At 40.7% G+C, this 13,764-nt stretch overlaps 1 protein-coding gene across 1 annotated transcript in view; it reads right to left on the reverse strand.

Annotated features, from left to right (window-relative positions):
- Positions 1–13,764, reverse strand: part of AK9 (adenylate kinase 9) — a 160,358-nt gene that overhangs the window by 24,629 nt on the left and 121,965 nt on the right. Inside the window, exon 31 of the mRNA XM_045294606.1 lies at positions 11,058–11,259. Within this exon, the coding sequence (XP_045150541.1) occupies positions 11,058–11,259 (202 nt within the window). The remainder of the gene's footprint in view (positions 1–11,057; positions 11,260–13,764) is intronic.

The following is a 13,764-nucleotide window of genomic DNA, read 5'->3' on the forward strand; positions in this document are numbered from 1 at the left end:
GGGGGTGGTGGTGGTGGTGGTGGTGGCGGGAGCTAGCAGTGTGCATGGGGAGCTGGAATGCTGGTGAAAGCAGCCTATGATACCTGGTCAGGGTCTAGTCCATCAGAACATGTCCTTTGAGATGAGAGTCAGAGATAATGAGACTGTAACTGTCAAACTGAGAAAGGCTGTCACCAAATTCAGAGGAGTTGCCCCAAAGCCAAACTGCCCCTTCTGAGGTGGGTGAGAACCACTCTGGAGTTTAGCTGCGCATGCTGGTTGGGGGTCAGCAGCAGTGGCGTTTGGTGTGGAGTAAGTCACAGGATGCCCTTCCTTATATCTCTCCCATTTAGTCCCCAGGCATTAGTTCTAAATTTTTTGTCAGAGAGGATTGTAAATGAGCTAGCCTAGCCTACTAGAGAAGATATGGGGTTGATATTGATGTTTGTAAGATAGAAAATGCCATCCATCTCTCATGATGGAAACATTTCAGTAGACAACTTTCAGATTAAGACAGAGTAAGACAAAAGATTGAAGATCTACTTCTGAAAATCAGACAGTGAACACCTGATGAACCACAACAGAGCATCGTCCAACTCGCTGGCTTTGGACATGCCATCCACGGGATCAGTGGCTTGAGGAGAGCATCACGTTGGGCAAAGGAGAGGGCCAGTGAAGGCGAGACAGACCCTTGGGGATGGGTTGGCACAGCAGAACCACCACGATGGCCCCTTTGTGATGGCACTGTCTGAATATTATGGTGTAATCACATCTTTGCGACTCAACTGATGTTGTCCTCACTGAGACCCTTATGTGCAAAGCTGAGTATCAGGAAGGAGAAATCTCAATTTGCATAAACCCCAAAGCTGCTTCCTGGTAACAACTGATGGTATTCCAAATTCCTCTCCCCACTAGGTGAATTTCAAACTGTTCAAGGATTTGATCGAAGATCAGTGGCGGGGAGGGATCAGCTAAGTCAGTGGTTCTCAACCTTCCTAGTGCCTCGACCCTTTAATACAGTTCCTTATGTTGTGGTGACCTCCAACCATACATTTATTTTTGTTACTACTTCATAACTGTAATTTTGCTACTGTTATGAATCATCATGTAAATATCTGATAAGCAGGATATATTTCCATTGTTACAAATTGAACATAATCAAAGCATAGTCATTAATCACAAAACAATATGTAATTATGTTGTGAACTATTTATTTCTAATGACAAATAAATGAAATTTTGTCTTGAAGCATGGTGTAGCATGGGTAACAGGCTTCATGCAGGGTCCTCGTATGTGGGTATATCTGCATGTGGGCGGACCCGCCTGGAGACAGATAGAGGAGCGGTGTCTTGGTTCCTAAGACCATCGCAAAGATGTGTTTTCTGATGGCCTGGGGTGACCCCTGTGAAAGGGTAGTTTGACCCCCAAAGGGGTTGCGACCCACAGGTTGAGAACCACTGAGCTAAGACCACATGGAAGGAGCATAGCAACCAATGTGATCCAAGAATTAGAAAAAACAAAATCCAAGATCAGAGGAGGATATTGTATTAGCACTTAAATTCTGAACATCTGGTTTTCAGAAGGCTATGAATGACAGAAAAAGCTAAAAAACCATTTGCAGAGTTCCCCTGGGGATTAAGCCTCCATAGAACTCCCTGAGACCATCAACTAAGGGTGTGAATAGTCTTGGCCTCAGGCAGAGTACACTGGAAAGTGGATTAATGTAGATATAGTCTGGTTAAAATTTAACATATTATTATTTGTTTTTCCCTTTGACCCATTTTAATTTGTTCTAGTTTCTGTTATCTTCTATTTCTTTTAGATTGAGGTTTTTCTATATTTTTTGTTGTTCAGGGATTCTTTATATGAAATCCGGGATAGGTGATCCTTAGAGACGGTAATCAGATGAATGATTCCTTAGGGTTATTTTAGAGAAGGTTGGGAGGTCACGAAGACGTCATAATAATGGGTAAAAAATGAAAATGTTTTAAAATTGATTGTGGTGATGATTGGACAACTATTTTTAATATATTTAAATCATGTGGATGGAGGGGGGTGGGGCAACAAAAATCCTGAATGCCCAGAAAGAGCAACGAGCAAAAACCTGGGTGAGGAAATAGACCAAAATATTAAGTAATCCCTAAGAGAGATTGCCCTGTCTGAATCCCCCCTGCCTTTGCACTTTTCGGTATTTTGAAAATTTTCCATGATGGGACTGTTTGATTTTTATAATCAAATAAAGGGGAGAAAAGAAAAAGATCAGTTGCAGGGAAGGGCAAGGAGCTTCCTAACATTAAACCTCCTTGAGTAAAGAAGGACTTTCGGTTAGTTCAAGACCAAGGGCTTAGGTTCATGGGAGAGGATTTCCACCGCCAGGTGTGACCAGTGGGGGAGCTCTGGAGCAATGGCAGAGCACTGTGCTGACGAGGGAAGAGGTAGCTCAAGCATGCAGGTCTCTTGGCCCGTTAGGAAGGAGCATTGCTACCTGTCCAGAGGTAACCATTACCTAGGGGTGGCACATATATATTATTCCCAACATGCATTTATGTTTACTTTTGTCCAAATTTCTCCATAAACAAAACATACATTTGTTGATGATATTTAAGAATTTACATCAATATCATTCCATTTCTATGGGGTTACAATTTTTTTTCCCCAATAAGCACTCATTTAAACTATAGAATAATTTTTTCTTTTAAAGAAGAAACAGCAATTCATTCATTCATTCATTCATCACTGAATGGAAAGTTAATTGAACTTCTATTTTTATACTATAAGCAGTGTACATGTACTCATTTCTTTACAGAAGTAGAATTATCATTAGCTTAAATAAAAACAGGCTTAAGAGTTAAAAGGTTCTCAGCATCCCATAAATGGAGGAAACATTCAAGTTGTCAAGGATTTCATCTGGCTTGGTTCCACATTCAATATTCATGGAAGCACCAGACAAGAGGTCAACAGACGAATTGCATTGGGCAAACCTGCTCCACAAGACCTCCTTTAAGGGATAGAAAAGCAAGGATGTTACTTTGAAGACTAAGATGTGTCTGACCCAAGCCATGGTATTTTCAGTCACCTCATATACATGTGAAAGTTGGATATTGAATAAGGAAGACCGAAGAAAAAAGGACGCATTTGAAGTATGATGTTGGCAAAGAATATTGAAAGTACCATGGACTGCCAAAAGGACAAACATCTGTCTTGGAAGAAGTACAGCCAGAATGCTCCTTAGAGACAAGGATGGCAAGATTTCATTTCATGTACTTAGGAAATGTTATCAGGAGTGATCAGTCTCTGGAGGACATCATGCTTGGTAAAGTAAAGGGGCAGCGACAGAGAGAAAGGCTTTTGATGATATGGACTGACATAGCAGCTACAACGATGGGCTCAAACATAAGACCAATTGTGAGGATGGTACAGAACTAGGTGCTATTTTGGTCTGTTGTATATAGGGTCACTATGGTTCAGACCTGACTTGACAGCACCTAACAGCAACAACAGCAACAACAACAACAGCAACAACATCCCATATAGTAAGTAAAGGTACCCACATCTGGTTAATATTTTAAACACAATGCAAACACACGTAATAAGCCCACACAACTCATTTCTAAAAGGGAGAAAAATTAGAATGGCTTCAGACATTATCCCCTGGAACACCAGAAGCCAGAAGACAATAAAGTAATATTCACAGAACTTTCAAGGATGATAGATTGAGATTCAATTAGGTTGTCAAGAGGGGTGTCATTTAAAAATGAACAGAAGGGTTAAAAGATGCAGTAAAAATTAAAGACGTATTTAAGAAACTACAGGTAGTTTTCACAGAATACACCTTTCTTTCCATCACCAGTGGAAGCAGGTGAGTAAAAACAACAACAACAACAACAACAAAACACTGCTATAAAATCATAGAAACTTTATAAAACACAAATATCAAGTTGTAAAGCCACTGCTTCTTTCAAGGTCTACACGCTTCTGAAGGTGGCATTTCCGTCTCTCTAACCCTTGTCTCCAAAGTCAGCAGTTGAAAATCACACAGCCGTTCTTTGGGAGAAAGATGAGGCTTTCTACTGCCATCAAGAGTGACAGTGCCAGAAACGTCCTGAGGCTGTTCTAGTTCGTCCTACGAGCGTGAGCTGATTAAGTGACCATTCCTCAAAGCTTTCCTTACTCTTCACTTAGTAGGACATCAAAACAGCAGTGTGGACATCCTCAAGCGACTAAGCATGTTCCTTTTACATGTCCTCTGAGCTCGGGGAACAAACAAACAAAAATCTAAATGGGCAAGGCTAGGGCTGTAGGGTTGATGCGGGAAGGTGTCCCAGTGAAAGTCTTATAGGACAGCCCTTCTCTGTGTTTGAAGGATCAACAGGTACACTGTTGTAATGGAAAAAATTTCCAGGTGCACTGAGCCTGACCTTTTTCTCACTAAAATATGTTTCCATTTTCTTAAGACTTCTTCCTCATAAACACTCATGATCATTCCATGGTCCTTTAATGAAATATATCAAGATAACCAATTTGTTGTTGTTGTTGTTAGGTGCAATCGAGTTGGTTCTGACCCACAGCAACCTTATGCTCAACAGAACAAAACACTGTCTGGTCCGGCGCCACCCTCACAGTTGTTCCTGTGCCTGAGCCCGTTGTTGCAGCCCCTCTGTGAATCCATCTTGGCAAGAGCCTTTCTCTTTTTTGCTGTCCCCCTCCTTTACCAAGCATGATGTTTGTCTCCAGGGACTGGTCTCTTCTGACCACATGCCCAAAGTACATGAGAGAAGTTTCACCATCCTTGCTTTTAAGGAACACTCAGGCTGTAACTTCCTCCAAGACTGAATTATTAATCCTTTTAGCAGTACTTGATACTTTCAATATTCTTCTCCAGCACCAGAATTCAAATGCATTGACACTCCTTTAGTCTTCCTTATCCAATGTCCAACTTTCACATGCATGTGAGGCAATGGAAAATACCATAGCTTGGGTCAGGCACACCTTAGTTTTCAAAGTAACGTCCTTGTTTTTCAACTCTCTAACAAGGTCTTGTGCAGCCGATTTCTCCCATGAAACTCGTCTTTTGATCTCTTGACTGCTGCTTCCAAGAGTATTGATTGTGGTGCCAAGCAAGAAAAAAATCCTTGACAACTTCAATCTTTTCTCCATTTATCATGATGTTACCTATTGATCCAGTTGAGAAGATTTTGGTCTTCCTTACATTGAGTTGCAATCCATACCGAAGGCTGCAGTCCTTAATTTTCATCAGCAAGTGCTTCAAGTCCTCCTTACTTCCAGCAAGCAAGGTTGTGTCATCTGCATACGGCAGGTTATTCATAAGCCTCCCTCCAGTCCTGATGCCACATTCTTCATTCTGTAGGCCAGCTTCTCTGCTGATCTGCTCAGCATAAGATTGAATAAGTATGGTGAGGGGATACAATCCTGTTGTACCCTTTCCTGATTTTAAACCACAAAGTATTTGTTCGTTAACATAATGGCCTCTTGATCCATGTACAGGTTCCACATGAGCACAATGAAGTGTTCTGGAATTCCCATTCTTCTCCAGGTTATCAACAGTTTGTTACGGTCCACACAGTCCAATGCCTTGACATAGTCAATAAAACACAAGTAAACATCTTTCTGGTATTCTCTGCTTTCAGCCAAGATCCATCCGACATCAGCAGTGATATTCCTTGTTCTACCTTATCAATGTGCTGCTGCAGCCATTGTTGGATGATCTTTAGCAAAATTTTACTTGGATCTGAAATAAATGCATTCTCTTGGGTCACCTTTCTTTGAATGGGCACAAATATGAAACTCTTCCAGTCAGTTGGCCAACTAGCTGTCTTCCAAATGTCCCTGCATGGATTAGTAAGTGCTTCTAGTGCTTTGTCAGCATATTGAAACATTTTATTTGGTATTCCGTGATGACTTTAGAATCTGAGAATACAGTCACCATAATTTTCTGAGCTGAACACTCTGCCTTGAATTCATCTGGCTTAGTACATGCCTTCAGAAGCCATTGTTTTGATTGGGATTAAAAAACCTTTTAAGAGTACTTTAATGAGACTAAGACAAATATACTTTCTTTAGTTCTTCTTAGAAAGAACCCATTTATAGCTATCCACCGATTACAGAAACATATTTAAAAACATTTTGTTTGGAATAAACCCATATATGTATGCAAGTGTGGAAAATGGAATTTTCTCACAAACACTCTTAAGCCTACTTATCTATATAGTTCTTCAAATTCTCAAAGCAGATGTTCCGAAAGTTTTATTTTCTGAGCACAATGCAAAGAAGTTAGGGATTAATGGAAAAGAAGTTAGGGATTAATGGAAACTTTAAGTGGTAAAGTCCTCTCATGTTTAGAAGTTTAAAAATCTACTCTCTTCACTTCTTATTTAAGGAAAAGAGAAAATAGCCATGACGTCAATAGACTATTAGAGACCGAAACTGAAAACACAGCAAGACCATTCGGAAGGAAACCACAGGTCTTCTGAAAAGTGGACGCACAGAGATAAAGTCATCGCTTGCAAATGTCCTGATGATAGAAAATACTGGAATCATGAAGAAGGCAATCAAAGAGTCAGAAAGACACAAAAAGCCCAACATAAAAGAAAGAAGCCAAAGTTGAAAATGAACTCAGTAAAGTAAACCATGTTGTTTCTGTTAGGCGCTCTTGATGAACAATCAGGTCTCATACGAGAGACCATGTATGCAAATACACTGCGTGGTTCTGAGCCATCCTCCCCATCATCGCTACGTTTGTGCTCATTGTTGTAACCACCGTGTCATTCCATCTCACCAAATGTTTTCCTTTATTTTTAAGGACTCGCTAGCTTTCCAATAGGAGCCCTGGTGGTGTAGTGGTTATGCATAGGGTTGTAATCCGCATGGTGGGAAGTTTGACACCACCCGCAGTCCCGTGGGAGGAAGACTGGGCTTTCTACTCCCATAAATAGTGACAGTCTTGGAAACCCACAGGGGTCACTATGAGACAGCATTGACTCAATGGCTGTGAGTTTGGTTTTGGTTATTTTCCAAGCATGGTGTTCTTTGTCAAGGACTGGTCCCTCCTGATAAGGCGTCCAATGTACACGAAGGTGCCCCAAGTACATGAGACAAAGGTTCACCATCCCCACTTTTAAGAAGTATCTTGGCTGTGTTTCTTCAAGACAGATTTCTTTGTTGTTCTGGCAATCCGTAGCATATTCAATATTCCTTGCCAACAATACCATTCAAATGTATCATTTATTCTTTGGTCTTCTTTTTTGTCCAGATTTCATGCACCTGAGGTCACTGAAAATATTATGGCTTGGTTCAGGTGCACCTTAGTGCTCATATTTAATATTTTAAAGAGGTCTTTTGCAGTAGTTGTTGTTGGGTGCCCTTGAGTCAGTACCGACTCAGCACAACAGAACCAAACACTGCCCAAATGGTCCTGCATTGTCTTTACGATTGTTCTCATACTTGAGCCCATTGTTGCAGCCCCTTGTGCAGTGTACTTCCCAATGCAAATATGTACTTTGATATCTGGACTGCTGCTTCCACAAGTAAAGGGAAATCCTTGGGAATTTCAATCTTTTTCCACTTAGCATGATAAATGTCTATTGGTTTAGTTGTTTTCTTTAGGTGGAGAGGCAATCCATACTCAAGGCTGTAGTCTTTATCTTCATCAGTAAGTGTTTCCAAGTCTTCTTGACTTTAGTCAAACAAAGTGTGTCATCTGCATATCACAGGCTACTAGTGGATCTTCCTCCAGCCTGGATGTACATTCTTGATATAGTTCACCTTCTCAGGTTATTTGTTCAGCATACAGAGTGAATACGTACGGTGGAAGGATGCAACACTGATGTATACCTTTTCAGATTGAAAACCATGAAATGTCTTTGTTCTGTTTGAACAATTTCCTCTTGGTCTATGTACAGATTCTGCATGAGCACATGTAAATGTTTAGGAATTCCTAGTTTTGTAATGTTACCCATAATTTGTTATGATCCAGACAGTTGAAAGCCTTTGTATAGCCAATGAAACACAAGAAAACATCTTCTTGATGTTTTATGCTTCCAGACAAAATGCATCTGATGTCGGCAATGACATTCCAAGTCATTTTTGAATCTAGCTTGAATTTCTGTCTCTTCCCTATTGCTGGATCGCTGCACCTGTTTTTGGATTATCTCCAGCAAAAATTTTTCTGTTATATTAATGGTATTGTTTGGTAATTTCTGCATTGTTGGATCACCTTTCTTTGAAATAAGCACAAATATGGCTCTCTTCCAGTTAGCTGGCCAGGCATAGACCAGTGAGTACCTCGTTTTGTTTGACATTGCAATCGGTAGTCTTTCAGTTCCTTTAGTTTCAATTTTCACAATGCTTTCAATGCTGCTTAAACTTCTTCTCTCCATATTACCATAACTTCTTGATCATATGCTACTTACCTCCTAAGATGACTGAATATCAACCAGGTTTTCTTTCTTTTTTTTCTGGTTCTCTGACTTCCATCTTTTCTTCCTACGTTATTTCACATTTTCCCCCCACAGAACCCTTCAATAGTGGAATTGAAGCCTGAGATTTTTCTTCAGTTCCTTCAACTTGAGAATTGCTGACTGTGCTCTTCCCATTTGATTTGCTAATTCCAGGCTTTTGCACATTTCACGGCATCATTTTATGTTCTCCTCCCAAGCAGCTCTCTGAAATCTGCTCAGTTCTTCTATGTGATCATTTCTTTTAGTTACTCTGCACTCTGAGCCTTTGCTGGCATCCATTTTTCCTTTTTCTCTCTTTCCTATAAAGATCGGTAATGATCTTTTTAATGACCCTTTGCTTTCTTCATGTGGGAAATACTTGGTGTGGGCCCACGACTCATCTGGTCTCCAGTCATTAGTGCTCAATGTGTCAGATCGATTCTTGAGATGGCCTCAAAATTCAGGTGGACTTTTTAAAAAAAGGTAATAAAGTTAAAGCCCGCATAAAGAAAAGTAGAAGCGAGGATAAGCAAATACAAGAGCTGATTCTTTGATAAGTCCCCACAACGGCAGAAGACTGACAACTACTGAAAGAAGCATGAAAACATTGTTGGGTAGCATATCATGCGAAGCTATGTATATCTGAAATTTTTTCATTAAGAAAAGCTTATTTTCTTTGTCTTGCAAAGGATCACCTGGATCATCTGCCAAGTAAGGCTTATGTAGGGTGGATGACAGTCATGGCTTATGGAAGCAGTGTTTTAAAACCCTCTGTTACCCAGCAAGGAGCCCCTGGAAGGTGCAATTGGTTGCTGACTGAAAGGTTGATGGTTTGAGTCCACCCAGAGGTGTTCTGGAAGAAAATGATGGCAATTGACCTCCATAAGATCAGTCATTGACAATTATATGGCGCACAGTTCTACTCCAGCATACATGGGAGAATACACACACACACACACACACACACACACACACACACATGCATATCCTCAACTCAAGAGTGATTGGTAGGTGCCTAGTGACTCAATATACAGAGACTTTGAAGTTCAGAGGACACACTCCACTCCTGCCTCTTCTTTCTTGAGAGTAGTGAACTCCCCAGTCCTTCTTCTGAGATGGCTTATCTTATACCCAATAGGATGGCAAAATTGACCAATCCCCATCTAAGAGTTCCCAGTTTTAACAATCACAATGAACCCTGTTAACAACCAATCACAATTGAATTATATAAGCTTGTTAGCATTGCCTTCCAACTTCTCTTACCCAGACCCATCAAGAATAGAGGAAATATATCCAATCTGTATGCGTTGTAACCTGGAGTTACAAAGACTATGGCAAGAAGATCTGTATCTGTAGTTCACTGCCCCATAGTCAGGGCAAAGCAATGGAACTGTTTTGCAAGACCTTGCTCCAGAGGACTGATGTCTTCCATGACAAAAGACACTTAGCAGCCAAGCCATTCAAGAGAGCTTTCTCTCCCCCTACCACCGTCTTCATTCCTAACCAATTGGGCAGGGGTAAGGATGATTTTCCTGGCTTTGGCTTTCTTTCTTTCCTTTAATCATTTTATGGAGGGCTCATACAACTATTATCACAATCCATACATACATCAATTGTGTAAAGCACATTTGTACATTTATTGCCCTCATCATTCTCAAAACATTTCCTCTCCACTTAAGTCCTTGGTATCACCTCCCCCCTCCTCATGAACCCTTGATAATTTATAAATTATTATTTTGTCATATCGTACACTGTCCGATGTCTCCCTTCACCCACTTTTCTGTTGTCCATCCAGGGAGGAGGTTATATGTAGATCCTTATAATCAGTTCCCCCTTTCTATCCCATCCTCCCTCCACCCTCCAGTATCACCACTCTCAGCACTGGTCCTGAAGGGATCATCTGTCCTGGGTTTCCTGGGTTTCCAGTTCCTGTCTGTACCAGTGTACATCCTCTGGTCTAGCCGGATTTGTAAGGTAGAATTGGGATCATGATGTGTGTGTGTGTGGCGGGGGGGCAAGCATTTAGGAATTAAAGGAAAGTTGTATATTTCATTATTGCTACACTGCACCCTGACTAGCTCGTCTCTGCCCTGCAATCCTTCTGTAAGGGGATGTCCCATTACATACAGATGGACTTTGGGTCCCAAATCTGCACACCCCCTCATTTACAATGATATGATTTTCTGTTCTTTGATGCCTGATACCTAATCCCTTCGACACTTTATGGTCACACAGGCTGGTGTGCTTCTTCCACGTGAGTTGCTTGTGAGCTAGATGGCCTTTGTTTACCTTCCAGTCTTTAAGACCCAGATGCTACATCTTTTGATAGCCAGGCACCATCAGCTTTCTTCACCACATTTGCTGGCTTTGGTTTTCTATCCACATTGAGAGGAAAAGGGAATTCTACTAGGTAGCTTATTTCTGAGACTCTTCAAAAGCAAGAAACTTAGTATTCTATATTTAAGGGCATGAAACTCACCTGCACATACTTAGAATAATCTTTGATTTTTAAACTTTTCTCATGAAATTTCCAATATGACATGGTTTCCAAAACCTTGCCTAGTATAAGTAATTTCTTGAAAGATTTAACTCCTCCCTCTTTCCCCACCCCTATTTACTTACCCTGCAGTATTGCATATGCTGTCCATTAAAAAAATTTCTAAGGCTTGAGTAGCCAGTTCATCAGGTGCTGTCAGTCCTTGATAAAGATGCCAATTTAACATAAGTGCCAGCTCTGTTCTTGATTGGTTGTTTATTACAAAACGCAACACATCTCCTATTGATAAACGCCTTAAGCAATATTCACTTTGGATTTTTTTGGCAACTGAAACACAGTAAAATTTAGAAAATCTCTCATTTCACAAATTCATCAGTTCATCTTGGTTTCAGACTCTAGTTAACAGCAACAGTAAGCTTGTTTCATGTTCTTCAGGAAAATGTTGAAAATGAAAAATTGCCACATTTTACTGAACTAATAATGCTGTCAAGGGGCCGTCATTGTTAGTACTAAGGTATGTAGTTAATGAGTCAAGTTTTTTTCTCTCAAGACAAAGCCAACATTCAAGTGCATTTTGGAATGGATAATTGTTTGGTATGTGTCTAAAATAGCCATATAATATTCTTGCTTCATTGGATTAGATCTGTTTGTCCATTTACATGCATGATGCTCCAGTCATAGGTTACAGTACAGTTGTTGTTAGCTGCTACTGAGTTGGTGCTGACTCACGGTGACCATGTAGAATAGCATGAAGCACCGCTTGTCTTATGCCAGCTATTGGATTGTATTGGATTATATTCTGTTGTGACCCATAGGACTTTCATTGGCTACATTTTGGAAGCAGGTTGCTAGACCTTCCTTCCTAACCTGTCTTAATCCAGAAACTGTCTTAAAATGTGTTCATTATGGATGAACCTGCTGGCATTTGAAATACAGATGGCATAGAATCACAACACCATGAAAATCACCACAATATGACAAACTGTCAGATGGGACACACTCCAAACCCACTGCCCTTGAGCCAATTCTGACTCATAGGGCAGGGTAGAACTGCCCCTGTGAATTTCCGAGATGGCAATTCTTTACTACAGTAGAAAGCCCTGTCTTTCTGCTCCTGTGGAGTGACTGGTGGTTTTGCTGATCTTGTGGTAAGCAGCCCAGTGCATTATGCTACTGGGGCTACGAGATGGCTGTTAGACCCACACAATTCCAAGGAAGCCCAACCAACCGCCTTTAAGTCTATTCTGACTCAGAGTGGCCCCATGGAAGGTTTGTAAGGCCTTGTAGACCTTTACAGGAACAGATAGTCTCATGTTTCTCTCGAAAGTAGATGCTGGGTTTCAACTGCCAACTTTGTGCTTAGTGGTCCAATGCTAGCCCAAAATTATAGTCATGACTGACATTTTTATAGGGATTCACAATTTATGAGGCCATCTTCCATAACCTTATGTGGTATTTTCAACAATTTTATCAGATGGATACTGGGATTTTATAATGGATACTTCTATTTTATAGAAGAGAGAATGGAAGCTCACAAAAAGTGGAATAATTTGTCCAAGGCTATATATATGGTTCCTTTTATAGATTGTCAAGATATGTGTCATAAATCTATACCTGTATGCCTGTGCTTATCATTCCACTTAGGAATGAACTATCTTATGTCAAGGAGGTAGAAGTAGTATAGGGTGTATCTTGAGCCAAGCTCTTTTGGGATACAAAAGAGATGTGAAGAAGTGGGTGAAGGGAGACAACAGATGGCGTAAGATATGAAAATAATAGTAATTTATAATTTATCAAAGGTTTATGAAGGTGGGAGGGTGGGGAAAGAGGGGAAAAAAAGAGGAGCTGATACCAAGGGCTCAAGTAGAAAGAAAATCTTTTGAAAAGGATGATGTCAGCATATGTACAAATGTGCTTGATATAATTGATGCATAGATTGTTCTAAGAGCTGTAAGAGCCCCCAATAAAATGATTTATTACAAAAGAAAGAAATAAATTTATGAGTGGCAGTGCATTGTAGTGCTAAGTGACTGTGTCTAAAAAGAGACATTAAAGATGACATAAGCCTTTAGTTGTTAGATGTGGGACCTGGGGTAATGAAAGGGCGCAGACTAATAAAAATCTTTTGACTAATTAAAAAACTATCAGTGAGCACTAGAAGCAAAGATGAGAGAAGAGAGCTGCTGGCCACATGAAGATGGCCTCGCGCAGAAGCTCAGAAGAGACGAAGACCTTCCTCCAGAATCAACACAGAGAGAGAGCCTTCCCGGTGGAGCCAGCACTCTGAATCTGGACTCATAGCTTCCAATTCTGTGGGAAAATATATCTGTTTGGTAAAGCCACCACTGGTGTATTTCTGCTAGATCACAAAGTGCCATTGGCTGAAACTGGACCCACATTGATGTGCACCTTTTTAGAGTGAAGCTCGATGCAATGGCAGCTTGTAATCCTTGTATGGGCCATGGTCTTGGTTTATCAGCATTGCCTGGGGGCAGAAGTGGGTAGAGGACACACATGAGGGAGTCTATTTCGTCCCACCATGGAGAATGTGGACTAACTGACCTGGGACCACAGTCAGGGCCACCCAGAGGGGGTAGCCCCTGTGATAGTCACAGGGCCCTTAAGCTTAAAAATAATCAAGTCTTTAAAATGTGAAGTTAAAAAAAAAGTAAGAGGCCTGGTAGGGATTCAGCAAGGGCAATGTAACAGAGAGGTCACTGAAACCCAAATGAAGGCTGAGCATGATAGTGGGACAAGAGGAAAGTAAAAGGAAATAGAGGAAAGAATTAGGTGACAAAGGGTATTTATAGAGGTTTTAAGACTGGAATGTAC

Source organism: Echinops telfairi, unplaced genomic scaffold (genome assembly GCF_000313985.2).
Source record: "Echinops telfairi isolate 266 unplaced genomic scaffold, ASM31398v2 ScPeMD7_3533;HRSCAF=4204_0, whole genome shotgun sequence".
NCBI lineage: Eukaryota > Metazoa > Chordata > Mammalia > Afrosoricida > Tenrecidae > Echinops > Echinops telfairi.